Source organism: Arachis hypogaea, chromosome 15 (genome assembly GCF_003086295.3).
Source record: "Arachis hypogaea cultivar Tifrunner chromosome 15, arahy.Tifrunner.gnm2.J5K5, whole genome shotgun sequence".
Classification (NCBI taxonomy): domain Eukaryota; kingdom Viridiplantae; phylum Streptophyta; class Magnoliopsida; order Fabales; family Fabaceae; genus Arachis; species Arachis hypogaea.
In genome coordinates, this window is record NC_092050.1 from 100,168,171 (window position 1) to 100,188,200 (window position 20,030).

At 37.2% G+C, this 20,030-nt stretch overlaps 1 protein-coding gene across 11 annotated transcripts; it reads right to left on the minus strand.

Annotated features, from left to right (window-relative positions):
* Positions 1-8,793: 8,793 nt before the first annotated feature.
* LOC112750436 (brefeldin A-inhibited guanine nucleotide-exchange protein 5) lies at positions 8,794-18,386 on the minus strand. Of its 11 annotated transcripts, none has more exons than XM_072216470.1 (12): positions 18,059-18,358; positions 17,828-17,941; positions 17,676-17,732; positions 17,492-17,572; positions 16,362-16,437; positions 16,237-16,279; positions 16,072-16,141; positions 15,923-15,991; positions 15,383-15,503; positions 15,067-15,131; positions 14,737-14,827; positions 8,794-9,044 (listed from the first exon to the last, which is right to left on the minus strand). In XM_072216470.1, the coding sequence occupies exons 7-12, from the start codon at positions 16,120-16,122 to the stop codon at positions 8,926-8,928; spliced, it is 516 nt and encodes a 171-aa protein (XP_072072571.1). In that variant the 5' UTR covers positions 16,123-16,141; positions 16,237-16,279; positions 16,362-16,437; positions 17,492-17,572; positions 17,676-17,732; positions 17,828-17,941; positions 18,059-18,358; the 3' UTR covers positions 8,794-8,925. The 11 variants fall into 11 exon arrangements, 6 of the variants coding, with proteins under 6 accessions (XP_072072571.1, XP_072072570.1, XP_072072569.1 ...); XM_072216469.1 differs by having other exon boundaries at positions 16,221-16,279; XM_072216468.1 differs by having other exon boundaries at positions 18,024-18,358.
* Between the last annotated feature and the right edge of the window lie 1,644 nt (positions 18,387-20,030).

The following is a 20,030-nucleotide window of genomic DNA, read 5'->3' on the forward strand; positions in this document are numbered from 1 at the left end:
GGGTTCACGTATCCATACTTCAAGAGAAGCAAGAGAAGGCCTAAAAAGTGGAGGTACGAGAGAATCTTAAAGATGAAGGAGTAGTTGAAGAATTAGGGGGAATTGAAGAAAGTTGTCAAGAAGTCGAAGTTATCAAGGAGGAGTTAGATTTTGTACTAAAGCAAGTGGAGAAAACCGAAATTATCGAAGAAGATGAAGTGGTTGAGGACTTAGGAGATGTAGAACCTCCATGGAAATCTCAAGTCATAGAGCCTCCTTCCAAAACCTTTGAATTTGATGTTGAGGAGGGTGTACAACCTCCAAGGCATGTCATGGTTGAATTCTTGGAGGAGGTAGATCATGAGATAGATTCAATAATTGATGAGTTTTTATCAACAATTGAATCCTCCCCCATTGGACTTAAAGAAGAGGTCAATGTTGCAGAAGCTTCTCAAGAGGTGGAGATCATCAAAGAGGAGCCCAAGAGATTGAAGCATACATTGGCAAGGCTGCCACTGGAGATACCTCCCCCCAAGCTATTACCATCCAACACAACATTCAAGTGGGTAAAATTCCTATCCTTAAACTCTACCTTCCCACTTGAATATGGTCTGCTTGAAATGAATGGACAACTTAGAGCTATCTGTGGTTTTAAAAGTAAAAGGGAGATGGTTAGCGGTTGGCAACACCATCCTAGGTTCGTTATGGATGGACGCTCAAGGCCTAATTGCAAGGGTTGGTATAATTCTCAATTGATTGGGTCTAGGAGGATGTTTTGGTACTTCATTGAGAATTCAGAGAGCTTGCTACCCGGTAGGAACAATGATGACCCACTTAAAGACGGTGTAGAAACAAGATTTGGGATCCGGGAATACATGAGATCAACTTTGGGAGCTCAAAGCTTGTGAAGAACTTTCTCAAGGCTTGGTGGACTCACTTGGAAACATTGGAGCTTATTAAAAGTCCAAGGGTTGGTGGAAGTTTCAAGATGAGTTCAAGCACAAGCCACCATGACAAGGAGCTCATCAAATGTCCAACTTAAGGACTTTAACTAAAAGTGCTAGGTTGGCGACACCCCACCATGGTAAAGTCTTCCAATTTTATTTCTTTTATTTATGTTGGTAATTAATTGAATTTTTAGTTTTAGTTAGAACTATTTAGTTTAAGTTGTGGTTTTACTAGTTTAATAATATTTGGATTTATTTTGGTAGTTTGTTAGTTTATTAAAAAAAATTTGCACTCGACGCGCACGCGTCATATGTCAGTGCGTAATGTTAATGAGATGAACAGAGAGTTGCGATGGAGACGCGCGGGAGGGGTGCTGGGCGCATAGCCACCCCACGCGTACGCGTGGCGTCCCCTACCAATTTTTCAATCCACGCGTAAGCGTCAGCGACGTGTACGCGTGGGCATGAAAATTGGCGTTAATAGTGAATTGAACAGAGAGTTGGGCTGCCACTGTGCTGGAACCGCGCGAGTAGTAACGCATACGCGTGACCGACGCTCACGCATCAGTGTTCATTTTTTGCCATCCACGCGTACGCGTGGACGACGCTTACGCGTCGCATGGTCATTTTTGTTTTCACGCGTACGCGTGATGCATGCACGCGCGTCGCGTCCATTTCTTGTTCTCTTATCATTTCTCCTTCTTTCTTCCTCCTTTCTTTCTTTCTTCTTCTTCTTCATTTCTTTACATTCTCATCCATATTCTCTTTCCATTTCTTTTACTTACTGCATTTGCATACTTTTCTTCCTTGCATTTTAATTTTGTTCATATTTTATTTTCTTTTCTAAGTTTATTATTTTTCCGTTGGTGTTAAATGTTCTTATTCAACTGTTGTATCTTTCCTTGTATTATTTTGGTGCTTAGTGACTTGTTTTACATTGTTGGGTGATATTATTTATCTGTCAATGCCAATTTTTTTATGATACATGTATTCCTTTTGCATTGACATGAATTTATATTGTCTTTCATTACCCACTATCTCTTCCCCATTGTTGCAATTTTTTTACTATTGATATGCCCTTTGCTTCTACTGTTTTCTCACTTGCATGTTATAGCTACCATATAATTGAGACCCTCATTATTTGGCATTAACCCAACCATATTTTATTTGTTTTCTATCCTTATTTTTGGGTTACTTTTCTTCTTTTTTCTCTTCTATCAGGATGGCCACCAGGAAGGAACCGTAAGACGTTTTCATGGGGCGACAAACAAGTTCCTATGCACATTCTTTAAAAAAAAGTGTCAGTTGGAGCCACCCGTCCACATGCACATCTTTGCATGCACCGAGGACGGTGCAATCTTTAAGTATGGGGAGGTCGATACCGACTTCCGTGGGTTAGTTATCCCCTTCTCAACACCAATGTTTAACTTTCTTTGTTAAATTAGTTGTTGCATTTGCATGTTTAATTTTGTGTATATTTTACCACTATTTGGTTGAAGCAATAATCTCTTTTCCAAGAAACTATTTTATAGCATTTCACTAATTTGAATTAAAATTTCTGTTAAACTTGCTTGAAGAATTTTATTTTGGAACATGGTTTAGAGCTTGATGAGAGATAATTGCGTGTGTGGTTTAGAATTTCACAAATGAAATCTCGTTGCAAGCATAGTTCTTGACCAACAAACAATTCCTTCAATAAAAAATTTGGTTGTCACTAAAACAAACCACAATAAAAATAACCGAAGTACTCATACCTCGGGTCGTTCTCCCTAGGAATTGCAATAAAGTGTTCTTGTTATTGGCTATGAAGTATCTTTTGGGGTTTTTTTTTTGAGATAATGAACAAGAAATGTAAATGGAAATGGAAATAAACTAACAACTAAGAAGGCTCTTGGCAAGGAATGAGAACTAGAATTTCTATCCTCATTATCCTCCTCAATTGTGATAAGAATTGTCCATTGCTCCCACTTAGTTAACCTCTAACTATGAAGGAAAGTCAAATGGATAAATTAACTTGGTTCCACAAGTCTTAACCCAATCATGATGAAAGACTAGCTTTAGTGGCATTCAAGTTAATTAGCAATCAACAAGTGAGTTTGATAACTCAAGAGTCACCAATTACTCAACCAAAGCCAAGAGGAACAAAATCTACCTCATAACTAGGAGAAACATTTTAACAAATACATAGAAGGAAATAAAGGCAAACATTATTAATTGCAAGAATTAAAGGAATTTACAACTACAAAAGCAAGAGATTAACAATAGAGAGGCAAAATAATTATGAAACACAAAGAACTTACCAATTGCATTGAAGAAGAAATGTAGATCTACAAAGAATTCATAAACTACAACTAACAATACAAATAAATACAAGAGAACTACAAGAGAAGAAGAATTCTACAACTACAAGAGACAATTAAAGATGGAAAAGGAAAATTATAAGAGAAGAAGAAGTAGATCTAGATCTAAAACTAAGAACCCTAATCTAGAGAGAAGTGATAGCTTCTCTCTCTAGAAACTAACCAAAGCATGATGAAAACTAAACTAAAACTAACTCCCTAACTAATTGGTTCATCCCTCTTCAATCCTTGGGTTAAATAGCATCAGAAATAAGTTGGATTAGGCCCAAAATGCTTCAAAAATCGCTGGCCATGAGTTGCCTTTAGTGAGTCACGGGTAGATTCCCATGCGTACGTGATAAACCACTATTTTATGGTTTATATTGTGTTTAATTGTGTGGTTTTATCATGATCCTTACCCACTTATTCATTAAATTAGCATGAAATTATAATTCCTTCCTGAATTTATAACATGTTTGAAAACTGCTTCCTAGAGACTTTAATTATGTATTTTTAATTCTCCTTTATTCTATTCGATACTATGATTTGTGTGTTGAGTGTTTCAGACTTTATAGGGCATGAATGAGTTGGAGATTGGAAAGGAAGCTAGCAAAAATAGAAGGAACACAAGAATTTGAGGAGATAACCAGCGAGAAGTGACGCGATCGCATGTCTCACGCGACCGCGCGAAGGAGAGCAAATCGCAGTGACGCGGCCGCATGGCTCATGCGGCCGCGTGGATTGGAAAAGCTCAAGTGACGCGGTAGCGTGGACGACGCGAACGCGTGGCAAGGAAAAGCGCGAATGACGCGTCTACATGGATGACGCGATCGCGTGACATGTGCGATCTGCATAATCTGCAAAATTCGCTGGGGGCGATTTTGAACCTTAATTCGACCCAGTTTTTGGCCCGGAACAGCAGACTAGAGCCAGAGAATATGCAGAAACAAAACACAACATTCATTCTACACAGTTTGGGGAGTTTTTATCTAGTTTTACTCCTTTAGGTTTTTCTCTCTAGGTTTAAGAATTTTAATTTTTCAATTGGTCTTAGCATTTGGAACATTGAGAAGAGTTATTTCCTCATCAAGACTTCGTCATTCTAGTTCGTTCTCTTAATTTGGTTTTATTCTTCCATGTTCTTTGCTTTGTTCAATTTTGTCATTTGAATACTTTCATGATTATTTAATACAAGGATTATTTCTTCCATTTTAATTTATTTTCCATTCCAATAATCATGTCTTCTTTTAATTCCCTTTCATGTGTTATGGATTTATTATTTACAATGAGTGAGTAGTTCCCTCACTTGATGGGGAGTTGATTGAAAGGAACTCCTGAGTTGGAAGGATTGAAAGAAAATTTGTAATTGGGTTAACTGTTGGATTGTTATCTAATCACTAACACCAATCCCTTTGAACTAAGTGGGTTGCAACTCGTGAACAGAACTAGCATTCCAACCTGTTTGACTTTCCTTTACCTAGTAAAGGATAACTAAACAGGACAACCATTAATTATAAATTAATCTTGAAATCATCCCATCAATAATAGAGATTCCAACTAATCAACTCCCAGTCAAGGCTTTTATTCATATTATTTGAATTTTCTCAATTTAATTTTCCACCTACTTAACTCAACTTTTTGGAACATCTGATTAATAAAATAGCACACTTTTCTGCAACTCGTTGGGAGACGACCTGGGACTTAAATTCCCAGTAATTTTTAATTTAAACTCTCTGTGACATATTTCTAAATTGATAGGCAGATTTTCGGTGAGTTAAGAACTATACCTGCAACGTAACTATTTTAATAATTTTTAATTCACCAACTTCTGTGCCTCATCAATTTTTGGCGCTGTTGCCGGAGAGTTGCAATAGAGTGCTAAAGTTATTAATTAGAATTTATTTATTTGCATTTTATTTTATTTTGCTACTATGAGCTGCATGTTTCTTTCGTCAAATGACGCATTCACTTCCTGATCCGCGCTTGCTAATATTCGATCCTGAAATTAAAAGGACTATTTCACGAATAAGGCGAGAACAGCGTCGGTTAGTCCACTCTGAGGGCTGATCTGAAAGTGAACTTGAGGAAGAAACCAGCCCCTGTTCTACTGATTCGGTTGTTTTACGTGCAGAAGACATGGCAGCTAGGAGAGTTACCATCCAGGAGGAAGGAGCCCCTGATTTTACAATGCAACCGTTTCAAGCGCATCATCCAGCGGTAGCTACAGATTTTGAAATAAAGACCGCACTGCTAAATTTGATGCCCAAGTTTCATGGCCTACCTGCTCAAGAGCCTATCAAGCACTTGAGAGATTTCCAGGCAGCCTGTTCTACTGTCAGGCGTGATGGTACTGATGAAACTTCAATTTTGCTGAAAGCTTTCCCGTTTTCTCTCGAGGGAAAAGCAAGAGAGTGGTACTACACTCAACCTCTAGCAAATGTATCCAACTGGGATACACTCAGAAAGGAGTTTTTGGAGAAATTCTTTCCATCTGAAGTTACTGATAAACTGAGGAAGGATATTTCCACAATTGTTCAGGATGACAATGAGACTCTCTTTGAATACTGGGAGCGCTTTAATAACCTTCTGGAAGTATGCCCCCACCACATGATTAACAAGATAGTGTTACTTAGCTATATCATACAGGGCATGAGGCCCCAAGATAAGACCACATTGGAAAGTGCTAGCAATGGGTCTATGAAGAAGTACAAGACCACTGATGAGGCTTGGCAATTGATCAGTGATTTAGCTGAATCTCCTAGGAACCACAGACAAAAGGAAGGCCGTTCAAAAGCCATTGCAGAAGTATCCTCTAGCAGAGAGACTGCGGCTCTAGCTCAGAGTATATGTGAGATGACCAACTTGCTGAAGCAGATGCAATTGAATCAACAACAAGCTCAGCAAGCTCAACCTCCCTCGCCACAGCAAAACCAACAATTAGTCCCGCAAAGAATTTACAGAATCTGTGCTGATTATAGCCATTACACTGATGAATGCTCGCAGCTCCAACAAGAAGACAACATGGTGGCATTCAGTCATAACTTCTATGACCGCCCCAACCAAGGGTACAATCAAATTGGAAATAATAACCATGGATGGCAGGACAATTCTAACCAGAATTGGAGGGACAACAATAACAGAGGAGGCCGAGATAATCAGGGAAATCAGAGGTGGAATAATAACAACAACAGGCAGCAGAATCAACCTTACAGAGCACCTCACCTGAGGCAAAACCAAGCACCATAGAACAATCAACAGCAAACCTCTCAATTTACTCATTCTTCTTTATCTCCTAATGAAGAGCTACTACAATCTTTTGAGCGAAGACAATAGACCATGGAAAATAACATCATGAATAGTATTAATGCCAGTCTGAATGGTCTCACCTCTACTTTGCAAGCTCTTATGTCACAGATTGGATCAACGCAAAATTCTGGTAACCAACCTTCAAGCTCCACTGGAATCCCCTCTCAACCATTACCCAATCCAAAGGGAGGCATTAATGCCATCACCCTAAGGTCTGGAACCACACTGCAGGAGAGGAATCAGGAGGAACCAAGCCCACCAGAACACACCTCAGCTGAAGAGGTAGTAGAAATAGAAGATGTTGAAGAGGAAGACGACATACAGGACATAGCTGAAGAAGAAATAGCTCAACCACAGGAGGAAGCACCAAAAGGCACAGACACCACAGAAAACACTACTCCTATTCCATTTCCACAACTTGCAAAGAAGCCCAGGAAGCAGCTGGAAACCGACCCCAAAATGGTAGAAATATTCAAAAAGGTTGAGGTAACTGTTCCTCTTTTTGATGTTATTTAGCAGGTACCTAAATATGCAAAGTTTCTAAAGACTTATGTATCCATAAAGACAAAATTAATGAATTAGAAACTATTCCTTTAGGTAGTTCTATATCTGCTTTAATGGGAGGATTACCTGAAAAATGTAGTGATCCAGGTCCTTGTATAGTTAGCTGTACTATTGGTGGTGTAGTAATTTATGATTGCATGTGTGATTTAGGAGCATGTGTCAGTATAATGCCTTTGTCTATATATGATATTTTGAGGCTCCCTCCCTTAAAAGGGTCGGCAGCTCATTTTGTGTTAGCAGATAAAAGCATTATTACAGTGGCTGGAGTTGCTGAAGATGTTTTGGTGAACATTAAAGGGCTTACATTTCCCAATGATTTTTATATCTTGGAGATGCCCCATAATGATTTAGATAAGCCATCATCAATCCTACTTGGAAGACCATTCCTGAAGACATCAAAATTCAAATTGGATGCTTTTTCAGGAACATACTCCTTTGAAAAAGATGGCCGCATAGTAATCTTCAATCTGAATGGAGTCATTGACAACCCCCCAGAAGATCGTTCTATCTTTCAGTGTGATGTCTGGTGCACGAATTGTAAATCACACTTTTTACAACTCTTACAACTAACCAGCAAGTGCACTGGGTCGTCCAAGTAATACCTTACGTGAGTAAGGGTCGATCCCATGGAGATTGTTGGCTTGAAGCAATCTATGGTTATCTTGTAACTCTTAGTCAGGAAAACAATAAAATAATTCACTTATCAAATTTGATTGCAAGGAATAAAAGGGCAGAACACAAATTATACTTGTATGCAATGATGGAGAATATGTTGGAGCTTTGGAGATGCTTTATCTTCTGATATTCTGCTTTCCTCTGTTTTCTAATTCACGCACGCACGTCCTCCTATGGCAAGCTGTGTCTTGGTGGATCACCGTTGTCAATGGCTACCATCCATCCTTCCAGTGAAAAGGGTCCAGATGCGCTGTCACTGCACGGCTAATCATCTGCAGGTTCTCAATCGTACCGGAATAGGATTTACTATCCTTTTGCGTCTGTCACTACGCCCAGCACTCGCGAGTTTGAAATTCGTCACAGTCATTCAATCCTAGAGTCCTACTCGGAATACCACAGACAAGGTTTAGACTTTCCGGGCTCTCATGAATGCCGCCATCAATCTAGCTTATACCACAAAGATTCTGATTAAGAGATCCAAGAGATACTCATTCAATCTAAGGTGGAACGGAAGTGGTTGTCAGGCACGCATTCGTGGGGGAATGATGATGATTGTCACGTTCATCACATTCAGGTTGAAGTGCGAATGAATATCTTAGAAGCGGAATAAGTTGAATTGAATAGAAAACAGAAATACTTGCATTAATTCATCGAGACACAGCAGAGCTCCTCACCCCCAACAATGGAGTTTAGAGACTCATGCCGTCAAAAGGTACAAAGTTTAGATCTAAAATGTCATGAGATACAAGAGAAGTCTCTAAAAGTTGTTTAAATACTAGACTAATAAACTAGGTTTACAGAAAATGAGTAAACTAAGATGGATAGTGCAGAAATCCACTTTTGGGGCCCACTTGGTGTGTGCTGGGGCTGAGACTTAAGCTAATCACGTGCATAGGGCTGTTTTGGGCGTTCAACGCCAGCTTTGGATCCTTTTCTGGCGTTGAACTCCAACTTGTAACTTGTTTCTGGCGCTGGACGCCAGACTGCAACATGGAACTGGCGTTGAACGCCAGTTTCTGTCGTCTATCCTTGAGATAAGTATGGACTATTATATATTTCTGGAAAGCCCTGGATGTCTACTTTCCAACGCAATTGGAAGCGCGCCATTTAGAATCCTATAGCTCCAGAAAATCCATTCCGAGTGCAGGGAGGTCAGAATCCAACAGCATCAGCAGTCCTTTTTCAGCCTGAATCAGATTTATGCTCAGCTCCCTCAATTTCAGCCAAAAAATACCTAAAATTACAAAAAAACACACAAACTCATAGTAAAGTCCAGAAATATGAATTTTTCCTAGAAACTACTAAAAATAAACTAAAAACTAACTAAAACACACTAAAAACTACATGAAATTAACCCTAAAAAGCGTATAAAATATCCGCTCATCACAACAGCAAACTTAAACTGTTGCTTGTCCTCAAGCAACTAGATAAATAAAATAGAATACAAATAATTTAAGAAGCAATAATATCTCAGAGTTTTTGAGTGAAGCTCAGATTCTAATTCGATGAGCGGGACTAGTAGCTTTTTGCTTCTGAACAGTTTTGGCATCTCACTTTATCCATTGAAGCTCATAGTGATTGGCATCTATAGGAACTCAGAATTCAGATAGTGATATTGATTCTCCTAGTTCAGTATGTTGATTCTTGAACACAGCTACTTTATGAGTCTTGGCCGTGGCCCTAAGCACTTTGTTTTCCAGTATTACCACCGGATACATAAATGCCACAGACACATAATTAGGTGAACCTTTTCAGATTGTGACTCAGCTTTGCTAAAGTTCCCAATTAGAGGTGTCCAGAGTTCTTAAGCACACTCTTCTTTTTGCTTTGGACCTTGACTTTAACCGCTCAGTCTCAAGTTTTCACTTGACACCTTCACGCCACAAGCACATGGTTATGGACAGCTTGGTTTAGCCGCTTAGGCCAGGATTTTATTCCTTTAGGCCCTCCTATCCACTGATTCTCAAAGCCTTGGGGTCCTTTTTATTACCCTTGCCTTTTGGTTTTAAGGGCTATTGGCTTTTTGCTCTTGCCTTTTGGTTTTAAGAGCTTTGGCTTTTTCTGCTTGCTTTTTCTTTTTCTTTCTCTAATTTTTTTTTGCAAGCTTTTGTATTCACTGCTTTTTCTTGCTTCAAGAATCATTTTTATGATTTTTCAGATTATCAATAACATGTCTCATGTTCATCATTCTTTCAAGAGCCAACATATTTAACAGTCTTAAACATCAAATTCAAAAGACATATGCACTGTTCAAGCATTCATTCAGAAGACAGAAAGCATTGCCACCACATGTAAATAATTAGAATTTATCTTATTAAAAACTCGAAAAATATTGCCTCTTATTCTAAAGAAATTCTTCTATTTTATTCATGTTTAATGATGATGATAAAATTAAATTATAGCTTAATTGGAGATAAAATCAAAAATATAGATACTAATTACTACTATATGACTCCTAAGGTAAAACTAAAATAAAAATAGTTATCACAGAGTTAAGGCTAAGATTGGAATTTAACAACCTTTGTTCTGGGAAGTGGATGTTCCTCTAATCTGCGGGGTGCTTGGTCCTTCAAGAGATAATTTCTGGTGCTTCAATTCCCTTAAATCACGCCCTTGCTCCTCCTGTTCTTTAAGCAAATAGCAAAGAATGCTACTTTATTCCTTCTGTTCTTTATTTATTTGTTCCATAGCTTCTTGCATCTTGGTAATAGATGTTTCAAGATACTCCCAGTATTCAGATTTAGGGATTTCTGGGAGAAATTCCTGTGTTCTCTTCTTGATGGGGTCATCCTGTGCTTGTTGTTTTTCCATTGATGCTTTGGTGATTGGTCGCTCAACTGAGATATACTCAGTTATTCCAATCCTTACTCCAGCGTCCTTGCAGAGCATAGAAATCAAGCTTGGATAAGCCAACCTGGCATCTTTAGAATTTTTGTTTGCAATTTTGTAAAATTCAGTTGAAATCAGTTGATGAACTTCCACTTCTTTTTCCATCATGATGCAATGGATCATCACTGCTCTTCTAATAATGACTTCAGAACGGTTGCTAGTGGGCAGCAGAGAATGCCGAATGAAGTCCAGCCATCCTCTGGCGAGTCTAGTTTGAGATCTTCTCTTTTGAGTTGATTTGGGACACCCTTCGTGCTGGTGGTCCACCTGGCTCCAGGGATACATATATCCTCTAGAATCTTATCGAGGCCCTTGTCTGTTCTCATCATTCTCCTATTGAAGGAGTCTGGATCATCTTTCAGCTGAGGTAGCTTTAAGATCTCCCTGATCTTGTCAGGGTGGGTATGAACAATCTTTCCTCTGACCAAGGTCCGATAGTCATAGAGAGCAGATCCAGATAGTCTTTGCTTGTCTGTTTGCCACATATTAGCATAGAACTCGTGGACCATATTCCTTCCCACTTTTGTTTCAGGATTAGTTAGGATCTCCCAGTTCCTGATTCAAATTTGCTCTTGGATCTCCGGATATTCGTCTTCTTTCAGATCGAATCTAACTTCTGGGATCACTGATCTTAGACCCATTATTTTGTAATAATGGTCTGAATGTTCTTTAGTTAAGAACTTCCCTTGATTCCAAAGTGGTTTTGGAACACTCTCTTTCTTGCCTCTTGGAGTAGGTTATTTTCCTTTAGGAGCCATGATCTTAGTGGGTATGGTTTAGTGATAACGGATAAACACACCAAACTTAGAGGTTTGCTTGTCCTCAAGCAAAAGAAAAGAAAAGAGAGGGATAGAAGGAGAGCTAGTGTAGGATGGTGGATGAGAGGAAGGAGGCCGAATGGGTTTTTAAAAGGGAGGGGGGTTTTCGAAAATAGGGAGAAAGATAAGATAGAAGATATGATTTAAAAAAAATAAGTATGATAAGAAAATATATAATTTAAAATTGAAAAGATATGAAAGATATTTGAAAAAGATAAAATTGGATTTTTGAAAAAGATAATATAGAGATTTGAAAAAGATATTGATTAGTTGAAAAGATTTTTGAATGAAAAAAGATAGATTTGTTTTGAAAATTTTGAAAATGAGTTGAATTGGATAAAAAAGGATTTGTGTTTATGGATTAAGATACATTTGATATTTTTAGAATAGGGTTTTTAGAAATTAGGAATTTTAGAAATCAGGGTTCTTAACATGTTTATGCAAGAAATCATGAATTAAAACATGAAAATTAAATTTAGAATGAAAAATATGAAGTAAAAATGAATTCACCTCCTCCCTACCATCCTGGCGTTTGAACGCCCAAACGCTGCATGTTTTGGGCGTTCAACGCCCAAATGCTGCCTCTCCTGGGCGTTCAACGCCCAGCTGTTGCTTCTTTCTGGCGTTGAATGCCAGGAACTCCTTTGTCACTGGGCGTTTTTCTGAATGCCCAGGATGCTGTAAATATGGCGTTAAACGCCCAGAAGGAGCTTCTTTCTGGCGTTTAACGCCCAGATGGCTATCCTTACTGGCGTTCAACGCCCAGTGGATGCTTCTTTTGGGCGTTGAATGCCCAAAACAGACTCTTACTGGCGTTTTCTTGCCAGTGAGCTCTTTTTCTCTGTTTTGTGTGTAGAATCCTTCTGTAACCCTGTGAACTTAAACAATTGACTCTTTACCTTAGTATCAGTGAACTTTATATAAACAAATAAAATCAAGAATAGGGCAAAATGCTTAGAGGAAGTGATGCCCCATGGCTGGGTTACCTCCCAGCAAGTGCTTCTTTATTGTCTTTAGCTGGACCTTGCTGAGCTTTTAATCTAGCTTCAGCCTTGAGCATTCTTGCTCAACATTGCCTTCAAGATAGTGCTTGATTCTCTATCCATTAACAATGAACTTCTTGTCAGAATCAATATCTTGAAGTTCCACATAACCATATGGTGATACACTTGTAATCACATATGGTCCCCTCCACCGGGACTTTAGTTTCCCGGGGAACAGCCTGAGCCTAGAGTTAAACAACAGAACCTTTTGTCCTGGTTCAAAGATTCTAGATGACAGCTTTCTGTCATGCCACTTTTTTATTTTTCTTTATAAAGCTTGGCATTTTCGAAAGTAGTGAATCTGAATTCCTCTAGCTCATTTAGCTGGAGCAATCTTTTTTCTCCAGCTAATTTGGCATCAAAGTTTAGGAATCTGGTTGCCCAGTAGGCTTTATTTTCCAGTTCCACGGGCAGGTGGCATGCCTTACCATACACAAGTTGGTATAGAGAGGTCCCTATAGGAGTCTTGAATGCTGTTCTGTAAGCCCACAGAGCATCATCCAAGCTTCGTGCCCAATCCTTTCTACGGGTACTTACAGTCCATTCCAGGATTCTTTTAAGTTCTCTGTTAGAGACTTCAGCTTGTCCATTTGTCTGTGGATGATATGGAGTCGCCACCTGATGCACGGAAAACTTGTCTCTCAACAAATTCCCCTTCGGCAAGTGTATCGAATTGTCGTCAAGTAAAACTCACAATAGAATGAGGTCGAATCCCACAGAGATTAACGGATTAAGCAATCAATGGTTAATTGATTATCCTAGTTAGACGAATCATAATGGAGTGATAAGTAACAAGGAAATGTAAATTGACAGAAAAGTAAAGAAAGCAATAAAGTGCAGAAATGTAAAATGACAAAAAAATTAAATGTAAGAACTAAAAATAAAATGAACATTGGGATCAAGAGATATTGCAATCCTCCGGATCATGTTCATTCTCATCTCTTCCTCAATCAATGCACTCATTGATCTCCTTGGCAATCTTAAGTGATTGAATTACAATTTCTTGTAATTCAATGTCTCAAATCTTGATCAATAGCCAATTCCTTGGTCAATTGCTCATGAGAAGAGATGAAGTATGGTCACTGATTATACCACATGCATTTCCCAAATCAAGTGTTGGAAGGATTATAGTCACATATCCATCCACACCCAATTTGGTCCAGCATGAGAAAGCATGTCTAGCATGATCTCTTCATTCCTCTTTCAAGGTTCAGAAGAGATCCAAGTATGAATAGTTTCTTTTCCAAGATAACTACCCAATTGGATGAAGATCGAAAGCTCTCTAGTAAAATCAAGAGAAAAGAAAGAAGAAGAAGAATAAGAACTACAATTGATCCATTGAATCACAATAGAGCTCTCTAACCCAATGTAAAGAGTTAGTTGATCATTGCTCTACAAAAATAGAAAAGAAAGAAAGTGCCACTACAAAGTTTTTGTTTATTTGTGGCAGTTTTTTTTCTTATTTGTGGAGGTTTATAACCCCCACCAAATGGTTTGTGGGGGTTTCCAAAACCCCCAAAATTTGAGGTGCCACGAGGTCTTTTGTGGGAGTTTTTAAAAACCTCCACAATCTATTCAGTGGGGGGGGGGGGTTTAAGTGTGTTTAGTGGGAGTTTTATATTGAACTTTTGTGACAGTTTAGAATCACTTTTGTGACAGTTTAAAACCCCCAAAAATTGATTTTTAAAATTAACAAAAATTAACTATTTTGTGAGATTTTCAAACCTCCACAAATCCTATAATTATTTATTTATTTTTAATTTCAAATCATTCATTAATCTCATCTCATTTACATACTCTCATCTCATTAATTAGCTACTTATTAATCATAGGATTTTCTATCAAAATTCAACACCAACGGTGTTTTTTGCACATGAGTAAAAATACACATGGATCAATTCCATGGAGCTTCCATTCATAATTTTTTACCCTAATACAACCAAGAGATATATATTACAAGAACAAACATGAATCTAGAGTTAAATTGTACTACATGAAAGTTACAACCTTATCCAGATTGGGAGTGTTCTTCAAAAATTGAGCAACTGAAACAAGTTTGTTTTTCCACTAATTTATAATAATATCCACAAAAAAAAAATAGTTTCAAACCCAATATGGAAATTCAATGAAACTACAGAGAATTTTAAAGTAACTAAACCTCGAATGAACTACTTACTTCCCATATAATTGAAGCTGTTTGAGAAACAGCAACAGCAATTTGGATCAATATTTTGAGTACCTTGAGCTATTTTTGATAGAGCTGTAACCTACATGTCAAATTGAAAGACGATAGAGATTATTGTATTCACCAACATGCACATAAATAAACTAAATGATGTTTATGCCACACAAAATCACTGTCAGATTTTACAATTCTTTCAAACAAGTTTAAGTTTAATCATACAAAAAAAAAAGAATGGCAAAACAACATATCATTTAAGGTCTTTAAACCATATTACAAGAAATTTTAATCAATAGGAAGAACATCATACCGAAGAATACTAACTTTTTGGTTGATGAGAAACTCTAAACTGTCCAGTGGTCTGAGCACTATCAGCTGAAAAAAGATGCCTATTTCACTCTGAAAACAAAAAGAGTTGTGCAGAAACAGATTAGACACATTAAATTAACGGTGGTCTCTGCTAAAAACTTCTATGAGATTTGCAAAAAGATATAACACATATTTTGAGACTTTCTCTGATCGTAACAACAGCACTAAGAATATTCCAGTTGCATACTGCCAACAAAGAAGAACAAAATAACAATACTTACAAGTAGATCCTTAAGGATATGCTAAAAAAATGTAACTTAGTTCAACCAACCTGAAATATGACGGGATTGTGAAACTGAAGCTCGCAATAATGCATATGAAAGATATGCCTTCACCGAATCAATAAAATAAAAATTCTTTGTAAATGAGTGGCTAACTCCTTCCAACAAAACCTGAGAAAATAAAATAAAAAATAAAAAATTCAATTGTCATCAGTTAAGAACAAAAAAAAATAATTTGAAACATTGAGAAACCAATTCACAGCAACGTGAATGAGTTTCAAAGAACAATAAAAAGACAATAATGTGCCGTCCTTCCATAAGGTTTTAGTTAAAAAAGAAAGCATTAAATACAAATATCAGCATCAAAACAAAAGGATATGTATGTGTTCTTTACATCATCTTTACATTAATTGCATTTGTAAATCTAAACCCAAGGCAATACAATTAAAAGCACCAAGTATATCACAGAAAATCAAATGGACCTGTAACTTGGTAGTAAAGCAAAAAAACAAGGAACATAAGTTTCTATGAATTTTGCTACAACCTATAAACTAGCAATTAATAGATGCTAGCTAAAATCACTTTATAACTTGTAGAAGCTCAAGAGATAATATCCTTGTCTTGGTTGTAACTTCATCATTATCTTCCATCATACCCATCTGCCAAATTTACATTTGAAAACATAAGAGATGTTGAAAGAAAATAACCACGATGCTAGTATTTAAGTTGCAGAACCAACCTTGCAAAGAGTGCGAAATGCCAACAAAGTATCACGTTGTACTATACCCATGCTCTCCAAATCAATCCCACTTGACAGAAGATTAACAGTTTAGGTAATTAGTCTCCGTGAAAAAATACAGAACAGAAATTTCTATAACATATCCATACCGTATAATCTGTTTACCATATTCAGTATGCACAGCCTTGTCCAGCACAGCTTCTCAGTCCTATAAAATATAAACAATCTTATCATAATGGGGATTAGCTAAATAGGATTGGATTAGTAACATATTTGTAGAAACTATTTACCTTAATATCAGCACTCCCAGCAAGATGTTGAAGTGCCTCAAGATGAATATAAAATATCACACATTATTTTAATTTTCTGCCAAACAAACCCACTTAGGATTAAAATAATATATTTAACATGTCACACACTTAATATATATCTCTTATTATTGTATCAAATGTTAATTTAGAAGAGAGCTTACAATAAATAGCAAAGAGCTTATAATGTTAAATGTTAATACTTTTTGAAAGCTGATCTTCACTAATAACATATAGTAAAAGAATGAATCGCATATTAACTCAGATTCTCTCATATTTAAGCTTAACCGCAGCAGGACTTGATTGATGTGCATAGTAGCTAGCTAGCTTAAAAAGCCATTAATTTACAATACAATAGTACTAATAGACAGTCAAGAATAATAAAGAACAAAATTGGTTACCAAAACAACAATAAAGTACAATCAAACCAAAACCATAATCAAGATAAATTATTGGGGGTAAAAACTATTTTTATAGTGTTTTTTGTTTTAAAATTTTCGAACTGCATCTATTGAAACATTTAAATTGTTTAGCCGCCTGATATATACTTGCAAATCTTTTTTTGTTTTATTTTTACTTTGAAAATAATAATAATAAGTTTAAAAACAAAAAACTTTATACTTTGTTTGCTACTTGGCCTGCAATGCAACTTAGCTATTTACTGCTCAAAATCAATGAATATAGTTTTCAAGTGTTCATAGGCATTTGGTCATATTTTGTGTTTTAAAGACTATACTAAACTGTTTCTTTAAACACTTGGTCACATATAACACTAATAAATAGTAATTAGCGTTAATGCAACTAGATAGATAGCTAATAATAATAATGAACTACAGAGGCAGATTTTTAAGGTTGATTATTATTATTGTTTAGGGTGTTACCGGTGGAGGTATCAAACACACTTCAATTGTCTAAAAGTCACTAAAAAGGATGAACAAGCACTCAAGCACTGAAACCTAATCAAACCTTTTGTTTAGCCTTTTCACACACTTTAAACCTCCTATACGTGGACACAACCTCCATTGAAATTTAGAAATATTAAAATTACATTTTCACCTTAATACAGTGCAAAAAGAAGTATCAGGTGAGGTGCACATTACAAATGAAAGTACCTCATCAAGCTCTGCCACTGATTTTGCCAATTTTTGGTACTCACTCGGATTAGACACAAGGTCAGGGTCAGCAAGCTTAACCTAAAACACCAACCAAACTTTTAATAACAATAATAATAAATCGATTTAGATAATTGGTTGCAACAAAATTTCATAGAAACAAAAAAGACAAAAATTTTGATACCGATAAATCTTGCCAAGTCTTCTCAGCAGATTTCGGCTTCATTATGAGATAAGGTTCCTATAATTCATCGCAAATATATAAAATTACAAAAACGCACCATTGGATTAAGCTGAACTAAAAACAAAAGAATATCTAAACAAAAATTTTGATACCGATAAATCTTGCCAGGTCTTCTCAGCAGATTCCAGCTTCGTTATGAGATAAAATTCCTATCATTCAACGCATAATTTTTGTGCGATCTCCCTTTGTATCAAATTCTAACCACGCTATAAAGAGAAAAAAAAAGAATATCTAAACTGAGTTAAATAAATAACATTGAAAAAGAAAAATGAACAAATAGAAATTGACCTTAGGTGATTGCAGAGAAAACCAAAAGCATTTACGGATAAGCTTGATGGCGGTGCCGGCGATGGCTACGAACTCAATCTTTCTCTGATCTCAAAATTAAAGTTATTACATGTAGATGAAGGAGATAATGCATTGATGTAGAAGCTTGATGGCAACAACGATGAGGACATGAATGGCCGTAGCGATGAGGTTACTCTCCCTCTGATCTCAGATGCTATATATGGTGAGCTTGATGGTGACAATGGCAAAGAGATGAATACGGTGACTGTGAGTAGTTCTAGGGTTTCATTCTCACTCTTCTTCCCCTTCTAATTTTTTTGGACAGGTTTCTGTTTGGACTTAATTTGTTTGGACAAGTTTAAATAGAGTAGCTAGGTTAGGGATGGGCTATTTGTTTGAACATTTGGGCTTAGAAATTTAAACTAGCATTAATCAATGGAGGTTTCATATTTTGCCATAAATAAAGTATGTTATGGAGGTTTTTAAAACTTCCACAAAAAAACTCCCATAAGCAAGCAAAAATCTTGTAGTGTGCAGAAAAGTAAAGATGAAGATAAAAACTAAAAAATAAAACTTCAAATTCATAAATAAAAATTACAACTAAAAGAAAGAGAAGGAAAAGTGTGTGAGGGGAGGGAGTCCGAAGACCCCTCTTCAATCCTCCATTCCAGAATTCAGTTCCCCCCCTTTCCGGGCTTCTTTTTCAATGTAAAGACTAAGGCCTTTATATAGGCTCTCCTAAATTACAAAATGAAATTAAAAGCAAATTACAATTAAATGAAAATTCCTATTCTAGATGCTTCTTGTGGCCTTGATTGGTTGACAATTGTGGGCCTGCTTGCTTGAGCTTGGAAGTGGACTTGAGAGAGAAGTGAGTTAAGTTGAGGTCCAGGTGCTAAAGTTAGTGCTAAAGTTAGCCACACTAATGCTACAAGTGTGGCGTTAGTGCTAAAGTTATTGTGGCTAACGTTGCACTTGCTGTCCAGTTGGTGTTTTTGGGGCTTAAAAGATGCCTCTTGTTTGTGCTCAAATTTCATGCCCACTATAGAGTATTATATATCGTTGGAAAGCTCTGAATGTCAGCTTTCCAACGCAACTGCAATCACCTCAATTGGACCTCTGTAGCTCAAGTTATGCTCCTTTGAAATGGACATGGTCGCTGGCATATATGCCAACGTTACTGGAAATGTTGATTGCCAATAACGCTAGCAATTTCCCATTTCTGAAGCTCAAAATTAGTGTCCACCCCATATTATTATATATCATTGGAAAGCTCTGGATGTCTACTTTCCAATGCTTTTGGAAGTGCATCATTTGGAGCTCTACAACTCGAGTTATACTTCTTGGAAGGTGAAGAGGTCAGTTGGCCTAAATACAGGCTGATACCATGTTCATCATTGCACTTTCGGGGCAGGTTTTCTCCCTTAAATTTAGTGTCAACCATGTAGTGCCATATATGCTTAAAAAGCTCTGGAATCCTACTTTCCAATGCCACTGGAATCACCTCATTTGGAGCTTTGTGGCTCAAGTTATGCATGTTTGAAGAAGGCATGGTTAGGCTGCCAGGTGGGACTTTTGCCCATGTTAACTACCATGTTAACTAAGTTAACGTGGGAGTTAACGTGGCTTATTGGGGGCTTGTGAGTTCACTCCAACGTTAGTGAGAATGTTTGGTGTCACTAACGTTGTCGATCACCACCTTTCTCCATGTTAGCTTCCACGTTAACTAAGTTAACGTGGGAGTTAACGTGGCTTTGTTGTAACTTGGGCCAACGTTAGTGACAATATTGAATGTCACTAACGTTGGCTTTCCCCCTTTCTTCTTATCGTTAGAGGCCACGTTAACTAATTTAACATGGCAACTAACGTGCCCACTTATGAGCTTGGTCCAACGTTAGTGATAATGTTAAGTGTCACTAACGTTGGCTCCTTTTCCTTTCTTCAAAGTTAATGCCACTAACTTTTCTCACTAACGTTGGGGCTTTCCTTCCTTCCACGTTAGTGCCT

What these genes read in the sequence shown, in the direction of transcription:
- LOC112750436 (XM_072216470.1), bottom strand. Translation starts at nt 16,122, where the DNA reads ATGGGTATAGTACAACGTGATACTTTGTTGGCATTTCGCACTCTTTGC. An exon ending in ACAATCCCGTCATATTTCAG is followed by an intron (nt 15,132 to 15,382) that starts GTTGGTTGAACT and finishes AGAGTGAAATAG; the next exon opens with GCATCTTTTTTCAGCTGATA. An exon ending in AGTTTCTCATCAACCAAAAA is followed by an intron (nt 14,828 to 15,066) that starts GTTAGTATTCTT and finishes TTTGACATGTAG; the next exon opens with GTTACAGCTCTATCAAAAAT.